General features: G+C 39.9%; 1 protein-coding gene and 1 non-coding gene across 4 annotated transcripts in view; one reads left to right on the top strand and one right to left on the bottom strand.

The window, feature by feature from the left end:
- Window positions 1–1261: 1261 nt before the first annotated feature.
- ATP6AP2 (ATPase H+ transporting accessory protein 2) overlaps window positions 1262–12706 on the bottom strand; it is an 18954-nt gene continuing 7509 nt past the window's right edge. The window contains exons 3-9 of one of the 3 annotated variants that reach the window (XM_007451981.1): window positions 12105–12236; window positions 7209–7304; window positions 6943–7080; window positions 6014–6067; window positions 5077–5226; window positions 4046–4165; window positions 1262–2259 (exon numbers count right to left, since the gene is read on the bottom strand). In XM_007451981.1, coding sequence (XP_007452043.1) covers window positions 2065–2259; window positions 4046–4165; window positions 5077–5226; window positions 6014–6067; window positions 6943–7080; window positions 7209–7304; window positions 12105–12236 — 885 coding nt within the window. In that variant the 3' untranslated portion in view covers window positions 1262–2064. The remainder of the gene's footprint in view (window positions 2260–4045; window positions 4166–5076; window positions 5227–6013; window positions 6068–6942; window positions 7081–7208; window positions 7305–12104; window positions 12237–12706) is intronic. The other 2 variants (XM_007451982.1, XM_007451983.1) reach the window with 2 other exon arrangements.
- On the top strand, window positions 4824–4894 carry TRNAE-UUC (transfer RNA glutamic acid (anticodon UUC)). The gene has a single exon. It is a non-coding gene; the product is annotated as a tRNA-Glu (tRNA).

The following is a 12706-nucleotide window of genomic DNA, read 5'->3' as shown; positions in this document are numbered from 1 at the left end:
AAAATGGATTCAGGATAGCATTCCTTCACAAAAGACAGCCAAAGAAAGTAAAAAATCAATTTTCTATTATTCTTAACAGAATTAGGCCATAAGCAGCATCTACCACATGTAGAATCTCAGATGTTTTATAAACCTGGAATATTCCACTGATTAGATACAAAGTGACTGGGTTTGCTCTTTCAGTGCCAGTGGAATAGTCTGCCATGAGCCTGACTTTCCTGCCTCTCACACGAATCTTGACATCATGATTTATGTTCCTGAACAAATGAGACTTAAGAGCAAATCATCAGCAACAGGTATAATGATCTTGGCATCAGAACATTTATTTTAATTAATTGCTTTCTGCCTACCATAGGTGGAAGGGTGCTGATGCCATTTACCCTGTAAGGATTACTGCTGTCATGTTAATTTTTTTTTCTTCTCCTAGAACTTAACTTAGTCTCATCAGTTTTAAATTACAAAGGCACTGCTTTGCTTCATATTTCATCATAACAGTCTAACTTCTGTGGCAATATTTATATAATAAACTTGTGAAAGCAAAACGAATTTTAACTGCTCTGCAGCGTTGTAGATCCCTGTTGCCCAGACACAGGCCCTGTTGGGTTCCGTGGGGGTCAGAGTGTTTGGTGAAAATGCCCTCACCCTCATAAACTTGGCAGGGGGTAGTGGTGGAGGAGAACACTTGAGTGATTTTCGGGCCATTAGTTTTTCTTTGCTGTGGAGTTAGCAGCGTCACTATTTATAGTTCAGTGAGAGGCAAAAAGAAAACAAAACTTTCCTCCACTCTATGGAAGTTTTAACACTGTAACTGTCAACGGCATCCTGCAGTAGTGGTTGCTAGAAAACGCAGCTAAATAGACTCTGTCTTCTCAGGTTATTTAGAAATGATTTGATGTTCTTTCTTTGCAAAGAAGAGGCAGACACAGCCAATACTAAACCCAAGTAGGGTTCCCAGGGGCAGGGCAGCACAACTCTCATACTAAAGTAACTTTAGCTTCATACTCTATAATCAATTAGTTGTATATTCACCTTACTGAAGGAAATTTAAGCCTTCCCTACCTGAAGTCTAAGTGTGAATTTATAAATTCAGTAACAAGCATAGTAATTGAAATGTCTTCCTCATATTGGTAATGAATCTCAGGAGGCAGTGAGAATACACAGTTTTGTGTAACAAAACAGCCAATTTTGATTAGATTCAAACCCTTTTCAGTTAGGTTTTTACAATACAAAAGAGAGTTAATATTGAAATGACACAAATTTGGGATCATTATTAACTTTATTTTGCCACTCTTTATAGACATTGGTCCACTTCCGCATGAAAAGTAGGGAGCATCTACTTCCACTTAGCATTCTACAGAACAACCAGAGTAACTTACTTACTTACAAAAGGGGGAAAAAACTACTGAAATCATGCCCCATTGGGTATGTGTATAATTACAAGCATCTGTAACTCCACAAAGCTAGTTCCTTCAATGCAGTATCTTTAATATCCACACCTGACCATTCGGATCACCAAACTTTCAGAAGAGGTTAAAAAACAGCTATAGTCTGTCAATCAGATGGAAGTCCAAATCTAAGTGACTATATGAGCACATACATAGTTTTAGAGCTGCTTGAAGTTAAAAAACCTTTACTCGTTTCAGAGATATTTACATTAAGACGTTCATAGTATAATTAACAGTCCAGTTATCACTTTCACCTGTCCTATGTAAAGGAAGTAAGTTAAGCATTTCAAATCCAGTGCATTTTCCCAACATAAATTAACACAAACTGTCCTATGTTTGTTTATTTCAGTGCATGTTTCCAAATATTAAATGGAATGAAATTAATTATATTAAATGGTTATATCAATCATAGTATTTGAGCACATTATGGAACCTATGTCACACAGATCAACTCACATCAATACAATTCACTCTAAAAGAGCATCATCACAGGCACACAAAATAGAGAACACAAATCTGCTTTTTTATAATTTCATACTGTCCACTTTACACTGAAAGATTTATTATAACGAAAACAGCCAATTTCCAAACCCCTTTTCTAAGTTGGCATAAGGGAAGTTCAATCCATTCGAATCTTCTGGTTTGTCATCCTGTAAATGATGCTATCATATCCAGGATCCATGTTCCAAATATTGTAAGAGGTGATAATCACAGCCAAGGCCAAGGCGATCATTATCCAAAGTATCATGTTGAAAACCACTGGATATTCAAAATTATACTTATATGCGAGGTTATAGGTACTTGATGGGTCCTTCTACAATAAAGAAAAGAAAATCAAGAGGGAAGAAATGTTAAGTTAGGAAATTATCCCAATTTGCTAGCTAGCTATGATTCATTTATCTAACAAACTATATTAATAAGTGGCATAAGAGCTCCTTTTTTATTAGGAGGAACGGAGAAGGGGGAGCCTTCACAGGTAAGCACACTGTTGGTGTATAGTGCTCCAACTGCTTGCAACGCCGATAAACTTGACAGTGTAAGTATACTGTGATCCAGCCAGTTCATGCCCTGGGGAACACTTCTAGATGTGTACCAAGACATGTGCAAGGATATCCATCAACGGGATGGATAATTGTGGCACATCCAGTGGAATATAGGGTAGTTCAGTTCATTTTACGGCTGTATTTATCAACTTGCATGGCTCTTAAAAACAATACTGAGCCTTTGCTCAGAGTAAAATATATATAGTATGATAATGGTTACCATGGTTAACATAATATCCAGGAGAAGCAATTACCTCTAGATGGGGAGGGTAAAGAAATAAGACAAGAGGGAGCTTCAGAAGAACAAGTATTCTCTTCAGCTTTATAACGTTAATTTTTAAAATTCTTTAACTAGTATTACATGTTACATACTTTGTATGCTGTGTGTGGAAGGTGTGTCCTGCCTGCCAGGGAGGTTTCTACATTTGCTGCTGCTGGAGGCCACCGGTCTTACCAGCCTGGGGCCGAGGTTTGTTTCTTGGCCTGGGGCTTCCTAGAACTTGAGGATAGTATAAATTTGAGCCTCAAACCCACATAAAGGTGGCCCTGTGGTTAAGGATCCCCTAGGAGACATTCCACCCCCAGCACATTACCCCCACTGCACAGCCCCCAAGCTGCCTTCCTGTCTCCTTCTGCTGGCAGGCAGGCTGTTTTCTAGTCTGCCCTCTCACTGCAGGCGCGGCCCTTTCAGGGTCCCAGCTTCACGGGGAGGCGTCAGTTCCAACTCCCCACAGAGAGCCAGTTGCTCGGTAACCCAACTGGAAATGTTCCCAGGACAGCCTAACACACAGTTCTCCAGTTCCCTTTCTTTAGTTGCTCCTGAAGAGTTCCCTTACTTTTTTGAGAGTTAAACTGTGCATTCAAGAGGGTGTTTATTAATATCCACTATTTCTAGCTCTGTAGTTTGTCTAGCCTGCCATGCTGTCTTAAACAGAGATCCTTCCACTCCTGTTTAGGATGAAACAAATCGCAAACCAGTCACATCTACATTATCTTGAACACATTACTTTTGAGCATCTCACTCTAAGTCCCACACAGCGATTGGTAAAACAGAGGAGAGTGTCCATAAACGACTGGGAATCCGCCTGCTCTGAGATGAAGCCAGCTGTAAGTAAAGTAGTAATGTTCTTGGCCGTGCGCGCACACGCGCTTGTTTTACTAGGGCTGGCACCCTTGCCTATGATCCTCTAAAAAATCAAAGCAAGATCCAGGTCAAAACAATTGTATTAATAAATAGAGAGTGTACGTAGCCGGAAAATGGGAGACTGTACCACAAAGACAATGTACCTCTGAGAAAAGCAGACTCCACAAGTTGAGAGCGCCGCACCACTCCCTCACGTTAACTTCTGAGGTCTCCATATTTGAATTATCTTATGGGCTCTGACACATTTGCTATCATCCCTAACAAAGTCTTGCATTATCTTACAGCCCCAAAGAACTGAGCATCACTGGCAAAAAATTGTTTGTTTTTCAGATTTACTGACTGCTCATTCATACTGCCCACAAGTGATACAGGATTTAGTGGGGTTTTTAGAGTTAACCTAAAAACGTACTCACCGCTTGTTTTGCCTCAAGGATAGTCCTAGTCTTCCTCGCAAGGGATGTGTCGAACGATCTGACAGTCACTAACTCTACCACTGCATTCCCACCGTAGAGATTGTACATGTCATCTGCAAACTGAAGAGTTACTGACATGACTATGAATCTCAACACACACACTTACTTAAAATTTTTGTAAAGCTTCTGTGCACTACAAGAACAAATACAATTACCTACTGGCTCATGAAATACACTGTGTCTTAAAATAGGCAAGTCTTAAATATTCAGAAAAGTGTTAAGATTCAACATATAAACTGGGTAGTCACTGAATCTGTTGGTGTGTAAGTCGGGGGCAGGGAAGTAGGAAACATGAAACCTTTGTTGTCTCTGGTTGATCGCAAACATCTACAAAGAAAGATTTAACTATGAAGCCTCACTGAAGAGCTGCAGGTGAATAACGTCAAGGGCAGAAGAAACTAGCATTTCTAGTATCTGCTAAATGTCTGGTACCGTGCTAAGTGTTCTCCTTCGGTTATTTCATAGGGATTAACGGGGACAGAGTTTCAGGGAAGCTGAAAGTTCTGGCGATGGATGGTGGTACAGTTGCCCAACAACGTGAATGTACTTAGTGCCACAGAGCTGTATACTTAGAAATGGTTAAATGGTAAATTTATGTTAGATATATTTTACCATGCCAAGCCAAAAAGAAAAGAAAAAAAAGTACTGTGCTAGAGTTATTGATCATTTCCTGTGCTGCCTATGCCAGCATTAGAGAGAGGGAGACATCCCTGGGATTTCCCTGGTGGTCCAGTGGTAGGACTTGGCACTTTCACTGCCGGGGCCCGGGTTCGATCCCTGGTCGAGGAACTAAGATCCTGCAAGCCGCTCGGCAAGGCCAAAAAAAAAGAAGAAAGACAGACACCCCAACATACCTCGCTGAAATTAGAGGGCCCTCAAAGAAGGTGAGTAAAAGACTTCAATCACTAAGCAGATTTTTCCCACTAGGAGGCTAAAAGTAACTGCGCACACCCCATTGATGGTTTGTTTACCTTTTGTAGAGCATCAACAAGGATCTTAGAAGCATCTCTAAATTGTTCAGAGTCTTCCCCGTAACGTTTCCCAATTTCGTCCAAACCTGCCAGCTCCAGTGAGTATAAATCAGGAGAATGATCCTTGGCTAGATGCTTATGTCGAGACAACTTAGGAGAACAAACAAAAGGAAATAGGTGAAGTATTGTCAAACACAGCCAGTTGGAGTTTTACACCTAACTAAACTAGGCAGAAGCACCCCAGGGTACCACAATAGTCTAGAACTGGTTTAAATGGGAGTTTCTGATAAATCCAACACAAATCTCATTTTTAGGATTAAAAACCTCAGATACGGGCCAGGGTATGAGAGAGCAGATGGTTGGACCAGATTGATCCCAGAAGAGACGAGCCATCAGTGCTCACAGAGCAGTCACCTCCCACACCACCAGCACTACACTTCCACACTCCCCAAACCAACCCCACTGAGAGTTTGGGCAACAACTTCAGAAGATAGCACACGGGTAAGATTTTCTATTTCATCATAGGAGGGTTTTTTTTAAAAAAGTCATTCACCCAAAAAAAAAGAAAAAAGAAAAAAATTCACTATAGGCATATATATTCCCTTCCTGACTTGGTCGACTGCATTATTAGTACAAACTGTTTAAGTCTTGATGTCTGACAAGAAATCAACAGGTCAGAAGCCTGTGTTCTTTGGAAGATATATTAATATTACTATCCCTCCTAAAGGTAGAAGTGCAAAGTAATTTGTTAACGTGAGATGAGTTCAAACTTCCCAACACCACCGCTGATTTCTCAACTTTCATGGAATCATAAATCTAGGGCACATAAACTTTTTGAGTGGTTTCACTATGTTTCCCTATATCATTCAAGGACTCTCTAGAAATGTCTCCTGGAACCAGAATAAATGGAACTGAAAAATTAGAGAAGCCTACTTACCAGACTTGAGATATCATGTAGCACTTGCAGTTCAGAAAGAAAAAGCAGATCAACCTGCAGAGAGCAGAAAGAAACGAGCATTATTTTATTTTATTTTATTTATTTTTTTGCAGTACGCGGGCCTCTGTGGCCTCTCCCGTTGCAGAGCACAGGCTCCGGACGCGCAGGCTCAGCCGCTCCGCGGCATGTGGGATCTTCCCGGACCGGGGCACGAACCCGTGTCCCCTGCATCGGCAGGCGGACTCTCAACCACTGCGCCACCAGGGAAGCCCAACAGCTTTATTTTTGATAAAGCTGTGATAAAGCATCTAAACTCTAAACTGGTTTTCCCTCAGGGCATCAGAATATTCTGGCGCACTGCAACGAGGTCCTGCCAGTAGCCTACTTTGCTCACATCCCTTGAAGAATAAAAGATGGTGGTCCTGGTCATCCAGAGTGGGTGAAGAAGGGAGGCTACCACAAAGGTGGCATGCCATGTGGTTAAGAGGGTGCATGAACAGGTGGTGAAGCTGGCATGCAGGAGTCAAAAGTAAGGGTGGTGCCCTCCACTGTACAGTCAAGAATGAATTAGAAAAACGAGGCAACACATCAAAAAGTGGCAGTGAATAATGGCTCCCACATTACCAGGTCCACACAGCTCTACCAGCTAGTTACTGTGATTTCTGGCCTGTCAGGATTATTGGTGGCAACCCTTGCGCTAGAGTGTAGTGCTATTTATTACTACAGATCAGCTCACAAAGAGAGTCAATTCATTCATGAGATTTATTTTTTAAAAATTACACTAAAGGAAAAAAATCTACTCCAAGCAATAAACTTGCAAAACTTTTCATTTTCTAAAATTTCAAGTTTGCTCTAAAGTCAGGAGCATAAGAAGAAATGGGAAATTACTAATGATGTTCATTTATTCATTCAATAACTGTACTACTTACTTCATTGTTCCTACTCAGAGAATTGAGGGGAAGTGAACTGAGAACGGAGTTTTCTTGAAACAGTCGATTGCGGAGCTGTCTTAGTGTTACTGAGAGATCTTCAAAAACCGAGTTTGCCTTCCCCACCATGTACACTCTCTGCGAGAATCCAAAATTTTGTTACATTCTACAGATTATTTCCAATATACAGAGGTCTGTTAAATTTTCATTAAATAAAGCAAGCTTATTTTTTAAAGCATTTAAAATAGAAACCGTATCACACTTACTTCCTCACTGGGAGCCAACTGTAAAACTACAGGAGTTTCTTCAGAAAATAAGGAGTGAATGGAATTTGCAACGCTGTCAAGACTAAAAGGAACTGCCTGAAATTTAATAGTGAGATCTCAATTATTATCTGAACCAAAATGGGAAGAAAAATCATTTACATAGTATTAAAAAAAAGGAGGCTTAAAAAAAAAAAAAAAGTACCAGCATTTTCTATGGAAATTCAAAAGACCTAAAATCATGTCCAAACGCAAAGAGCCCTTTTGAGGGCACAAGAAGATTAAACAGCCCCCTAGTGGGCCAATGAGTTTGTGTCTCCAAATGTGCCTACGTGAGAAAAAACGTGCAAAGTAAAGGACAAAACACTACCTTCCACAAACGACCATTTTCTGGTGGTCATTCAGGTGTTTTAAGCAGCAATACATCTGGTTTCAATATTGATAAAATGTGCCATATTCTACAATAATGTATTAACTTGCATTTAAGAGAAGGTCAAAGGAATTTGAAGACTTGAATATAATTGAAAGAGAGACCATTTTTCATTTCAGAATTTCATAAATGTTTAATAAGATGTAGGGTTTGGTCTTCAGACAGACTGAAGACTCAGGCAAGGCATAAATAAAGTATGTCACAAGAATTCTGAATGTGAAATTTACCTTGGGAACACCTGATATTAACAAACCGAAATAACTAACTGTGATAAAATGTACTTCTTTCCGTGAATTTATTATTAAAGGGAAACATACATATAATATGGTGCACAAATCTTGGAGTAAAAGCTCAAGGAATATTTACAAATGGATATGCTCATATAACCCAACCAGAGCAAAACAAAACATCAGCACCCTACAAGCCTCTCTACCCACTCCCTCCACCCCCAAGGGTAACCAAAATTCTGACTTCTATTCCCATAGACCTGTTTTTGCCCCACCTTATTTTTTAAAATAAATTATGGTAATTTTCCCCTCAAAAACTTACTTTATTCTTAATATTATTACAAGCAGTACAGTAGTAATGTTTTTGTTTTAATGGAGATTTCGTACAGTGATTTTTTCCCCCCCAGTAATTCCCTTTACTATTAAAAGGTTCATGTGTATAAGTAGCTCGTTAATGTGGCCCAGGCAGAAATAAATGTGATTAAATAAACGTGAAGTGTAATCTATTTTTTACTCTTACACAAGATGCATATTAACTCTTCCCCAAATTCTCTTAAAGTAAGTTAATGAGTAACTGAAGAAGGGGAAGAGTTCCAGCTGGCAAAAGCATCCTGTTGCAAGCTCCCTGAGTCGGCCACAAGCGCTCCTCCTCTTGCAAGCACACACTCCACTTCCTTGGGCTTTGGAAGGAATACGAGAACATGGAACAAACTCTCCAGCCTCATTTCACCTCAGTGGCACACACAGCAGGAAAGTTGAAGATTAAAGGTAACGTGTCCCTAGCAATCAAATTGGAGAAGCTACTGAGTCAGGTGAGCTCCAAACTGTGAAGGAAAAGAAAAAATTATATAGACTGCTGTACTATAAAAGGAAAAGAGGTCATGCTTAAAATGCCATGACTGTTTTCTTCTACTACATTATAAGGATACACATGTTTGTCCTGGGAAAAATGGAAATTCTGTATCTACAGGACTTGAGAATCGAATGATAACAGCTAGCTAATCAAATAGAAGCTTTAAGTGGAATTCTAAGGCTTTTTTTTGGGGGGGGGGGTTTCCCTCAGAGCCTTGTATCTTTCCTCCTACTGCCAGTAAAAGGATTAGAAGCAGTCAGTCAGGGTCAAGCAATAACATGACCTCTTTTCACAGCTTCTACTCCTGTAAAATGAGGCTAGTCTGTTTTAAAATGTTTCATTTTAATATACCTTATTTTTTGGCTGTGCTGTGTGGCATATGGGATCATAGTTCCCTGACCAGGGACGGAACCTGTGCCCCCTGCAGTGGAAGCGCGGCGTCTTAACCACTGGACCAGGGACGTCCCATACATACATACGTTTTGTTTTGTTTTGTTTTGTTTCCCTTTTTTGCGGTACGCAGGCTCCGGACGCGCAGGCTCAGCGGCCATGGCTCACGGGCCCAGCCGCTCCGCGGCATGTGGGATTCTCCCGGACCGGGTCACGAACCCGCATCGTGACCCTGCATCGGCAGGCCGATTCTCAACCACTGCGCCGCCAGGGAAGCCCCCATATATACGGTAAAAGAGATCTTCTACAGTGATTTTCACAGAAATCACACAACAAGCTACTTAATAATCTTCGCAAAGACTAAAAGTATCTTTTTCATGTCTTTCATTTTTAATTGTTCCCTTCCTTCCATTTACTCTGAAATTCTTCTGGTTTCTTTAGCTCGTTAATTTCCAATCTTTTAAATTATCTAACATGTGCATGTAGGGTTCTAAATTTTCCCTCTTCTTACCACTTTAGCTGTACCGCACAATTTTTTTAAATATATGGCACATTTGTGATATTCAGTTCCAAATAATTTCAACACTTCCACCATAATTTTCTCCTCAACCAAGGAATTATTTAGGACTGTGTCTATTCCAGCTATCTTTTCTTGTTGGCTTTTTAAAAATTAATTTTTAAGAGTTATATATACATGCAGTTTAAAGAGACAATTATCTAAGACTTTCTATGGAAGACAAGTTTGCGCATCCATTTGCTATTTCTATGAGGTACTTTCTTTCCTCCCCCACCTTTTTTCTTCCTCACTTCGAGTTACTTTTTCCAGTTTTATTGAGAGACCGTTAACATACATCACTGTGTAAGTTTTAAGGTGTACAACATGATGGTTTGACTTACATATACTGTGAAATGATTACTGCAATAAGTTTAGTGAACATCCATCTCATATAGATACAAAAAAAAGAGAAAGCAAAAAAGAGAATTTTTTTCCTTGTGATAACTTAGAATTTACCCTCTTGACAACTTTCACATGTTATCACACAGCAGTGTTAACTACAGTCATCATGCTGACTGAACATTACGTCCTTAGTACCTATTTATAGCACTCACCTTCAAATCCTTTGTTTCCTTTTCTTTTCACCACCACCTCTAAATAATGTTTATACTATTCCATCTTGATTTTTTAATTTTAGGCATTATGTATTTATCACCCATTATAGAAAATGAGGATCTAGCTCTCCCACATTACCAACCACAGCCCTATCCCCTAGCACTCTCTCTCTCCACCCTCCCAATAGTTATAATTTTCATTTCTGTATCATTTTATTATAACTACTTAAACAATATTCTCTCAGCCTAGCTTCATACTATGCGATTCCTGCTTTTCCTTTCTTGCGCTTCTGGTCCCTAATGGCAATGATGAGAAATCTGCTACCATTTTACTCTCATTCCTTTGTCATGACAGCGTCTTTTCTCTCTGGCAAGATTATTAGCGTCCTTGACAGCTCCTCAGTTTCACTATATTTAGGTGTTGATTTGGCTTTAGTCTACCTCAGTGTGCTCTAAACCTGAGGAGTCGTATCTTGTGTTTGTTTCTACCATTTCCAAGCATTTTTTAAGGTATCATTTTGTTATTGTATTCAGATTTAACTGCATTGTGGTCAGAGAGGGTGGTTTATATGATACTATTATCCATTGAGATTTGCCTTGTGGCCTAGTACATGGTCATTTTTTTGTAAGCATGTCATGTGTGCTTGGAGATAATCTATACTAGACCACAGGAAAAGTGTGAAACACCCCACCACCACCAAAATCAGCATCACATAGACCAGTGTTACAGTGCAGTGAAATTAGAAACTGAAAAATCCAAAATCATTTTGAAAGAACCCATGTTATTACAACACTTCTAAATAACTCATGGGTTAAAGAAATCAGTATAAATTACAAAATATTTTTAAGTGAAAATGAAAGCACCACATATCAAAAATATCTTATCTTTTAACTGCCTCTGGTTTCTATCCCTTCCTCAAACTCTTTCACAATTTTAATGTATGTATTTTTAAATCTCTTTTTGAGGCTGGTCTGTTATCTGTAGTAGTTCTAGGGGGATGAATTCTGTTTGTTGCACCTGCTGACTTTCTCATGGCATTTTTTTCCTTCAAGTGTTTGGTAAATTCAACTCCTCTTCAATTCTTTTTTACCGAAGGAGCCCTGGGCTGGGGAGGTGTCTGTGTGGGGTGGATTGTGTGAATCTGGAGCATGTGACTGCACAGCACAAGCCCATAGTTCCGATTTCTCTTAGGGGGGCTCTTTGGGCCCCACAGCTAAGGGTGGCAACACAGCTCCTTCATGGTAGCCCTGGGGCAGCTGGGGTTTTAATAGTCCTCCTTTCAAGAACAAGACAGCATTTTACAGCCCCAGGCTTTCTGTAGGGAACACAATTTCACCTTCAGCTCCTGCTCACCATTGTGGCTTTGAATTCTCTATTCATATCTGCCACCTGTGTGTACCCCTTGCTTGCTTTCGAGTTTAGTGATACATGTAAAGATGTTTGGTGACTTCTATACGCTTACAGTAGAAGGATGGCCTCTCACAACGGCTCAGTCAGCCATATTGCCTGAAAGGCCAGTGAAGGGATAAGTGAGCCAGCAAAATTGCCTCCAGTCTCCTTCTTACACAAAAATGATAAAATTCGGAAGGGAAGGTGACAAAATAATGCCCTAGAAAATGTCAGCAGGTTACACTCTCAACTGGTTTCTCTTTTTTGAGCCTCTGACTATTCTGAGAGTGGGCCAATTTCTCTACCTGTTACCTTAGAAAGTATCCTCATCCATGGCAAACAGCCAAGTCTCAGTAAATTTACAACCATCATATAATTAAAAAAATATATCAGTGCATTAAAAAAAAAACACACAAGTGCTTAGAACACAATCCATAATGACAGCTGACAAAACAAAATTTTAAATGCATCCCTTTAATTCTTTATAATAAATACTCACATTTTCCAAAGGGTACGAAATGACACTGCCTGGGGGTAGAGCAAGCTTGTCCACTCCCTTCACCATCACCATAACGGTAGCCCGAGGACGGTGGAATAGGTTACCCACTGCGAGTCCCGGCCAGGAAAGGTCCTACACATTGAAAAGTGTGAAACTGTGCCTGCCAATTATCAACTCAGGAAACCATTTCCCTAATAACACCTGACTAGCAGAATTAAGGGGTACTGGGATGACACTGGCAATGAAAACTCACAGGGACAGCAAATGTCTTATTTAAAGCAGTAGTTGCAATCTCCTAATCGAGGATGCTGATTTCTACACCTTCTTCATTTTCTTAAACTTCTACAGACTTGAAACAATAAAGTCTAATAATAAGTCATCTCAAACCTTCCGTGGAAAAAAGCAGGCAAGTAAACAAAATGTAGGTACTTTTCAAATTCCAGATTACAAAACATTCTCTTTTCCATATTACCGTGGACATTTTCTTCCCTCACGTCATTCTTTGCCCTTACCTACAGCATCACTTTTCTCTTTCACAGTGACACAGCAAGGCTACCATGACAACATTCTCTTTAGACTAAGTGCTTTATAAATAAAATTCC

This window comes from Lipotes vexillifer, unplaced genomic scaffold (genome assembly GCF_000442215.2).
Source record: "Lipotes vexillifer unplaced genomic scaffold, Lipotes_vexillifer_v1.1 scaffold847, whole genome shotgun sequence".
NCBI classification, from domain to species: Eukaryota; Metazoa; Chordata; class Mammalia; order Artiodactyla; family Lipotidae; genus Lipotes; species Lipotes vexillifer.
Note: the sequence above shows the minus strand (reverse complement) of the source record. Positions and strands in the feature narration are given on the sequence as shown.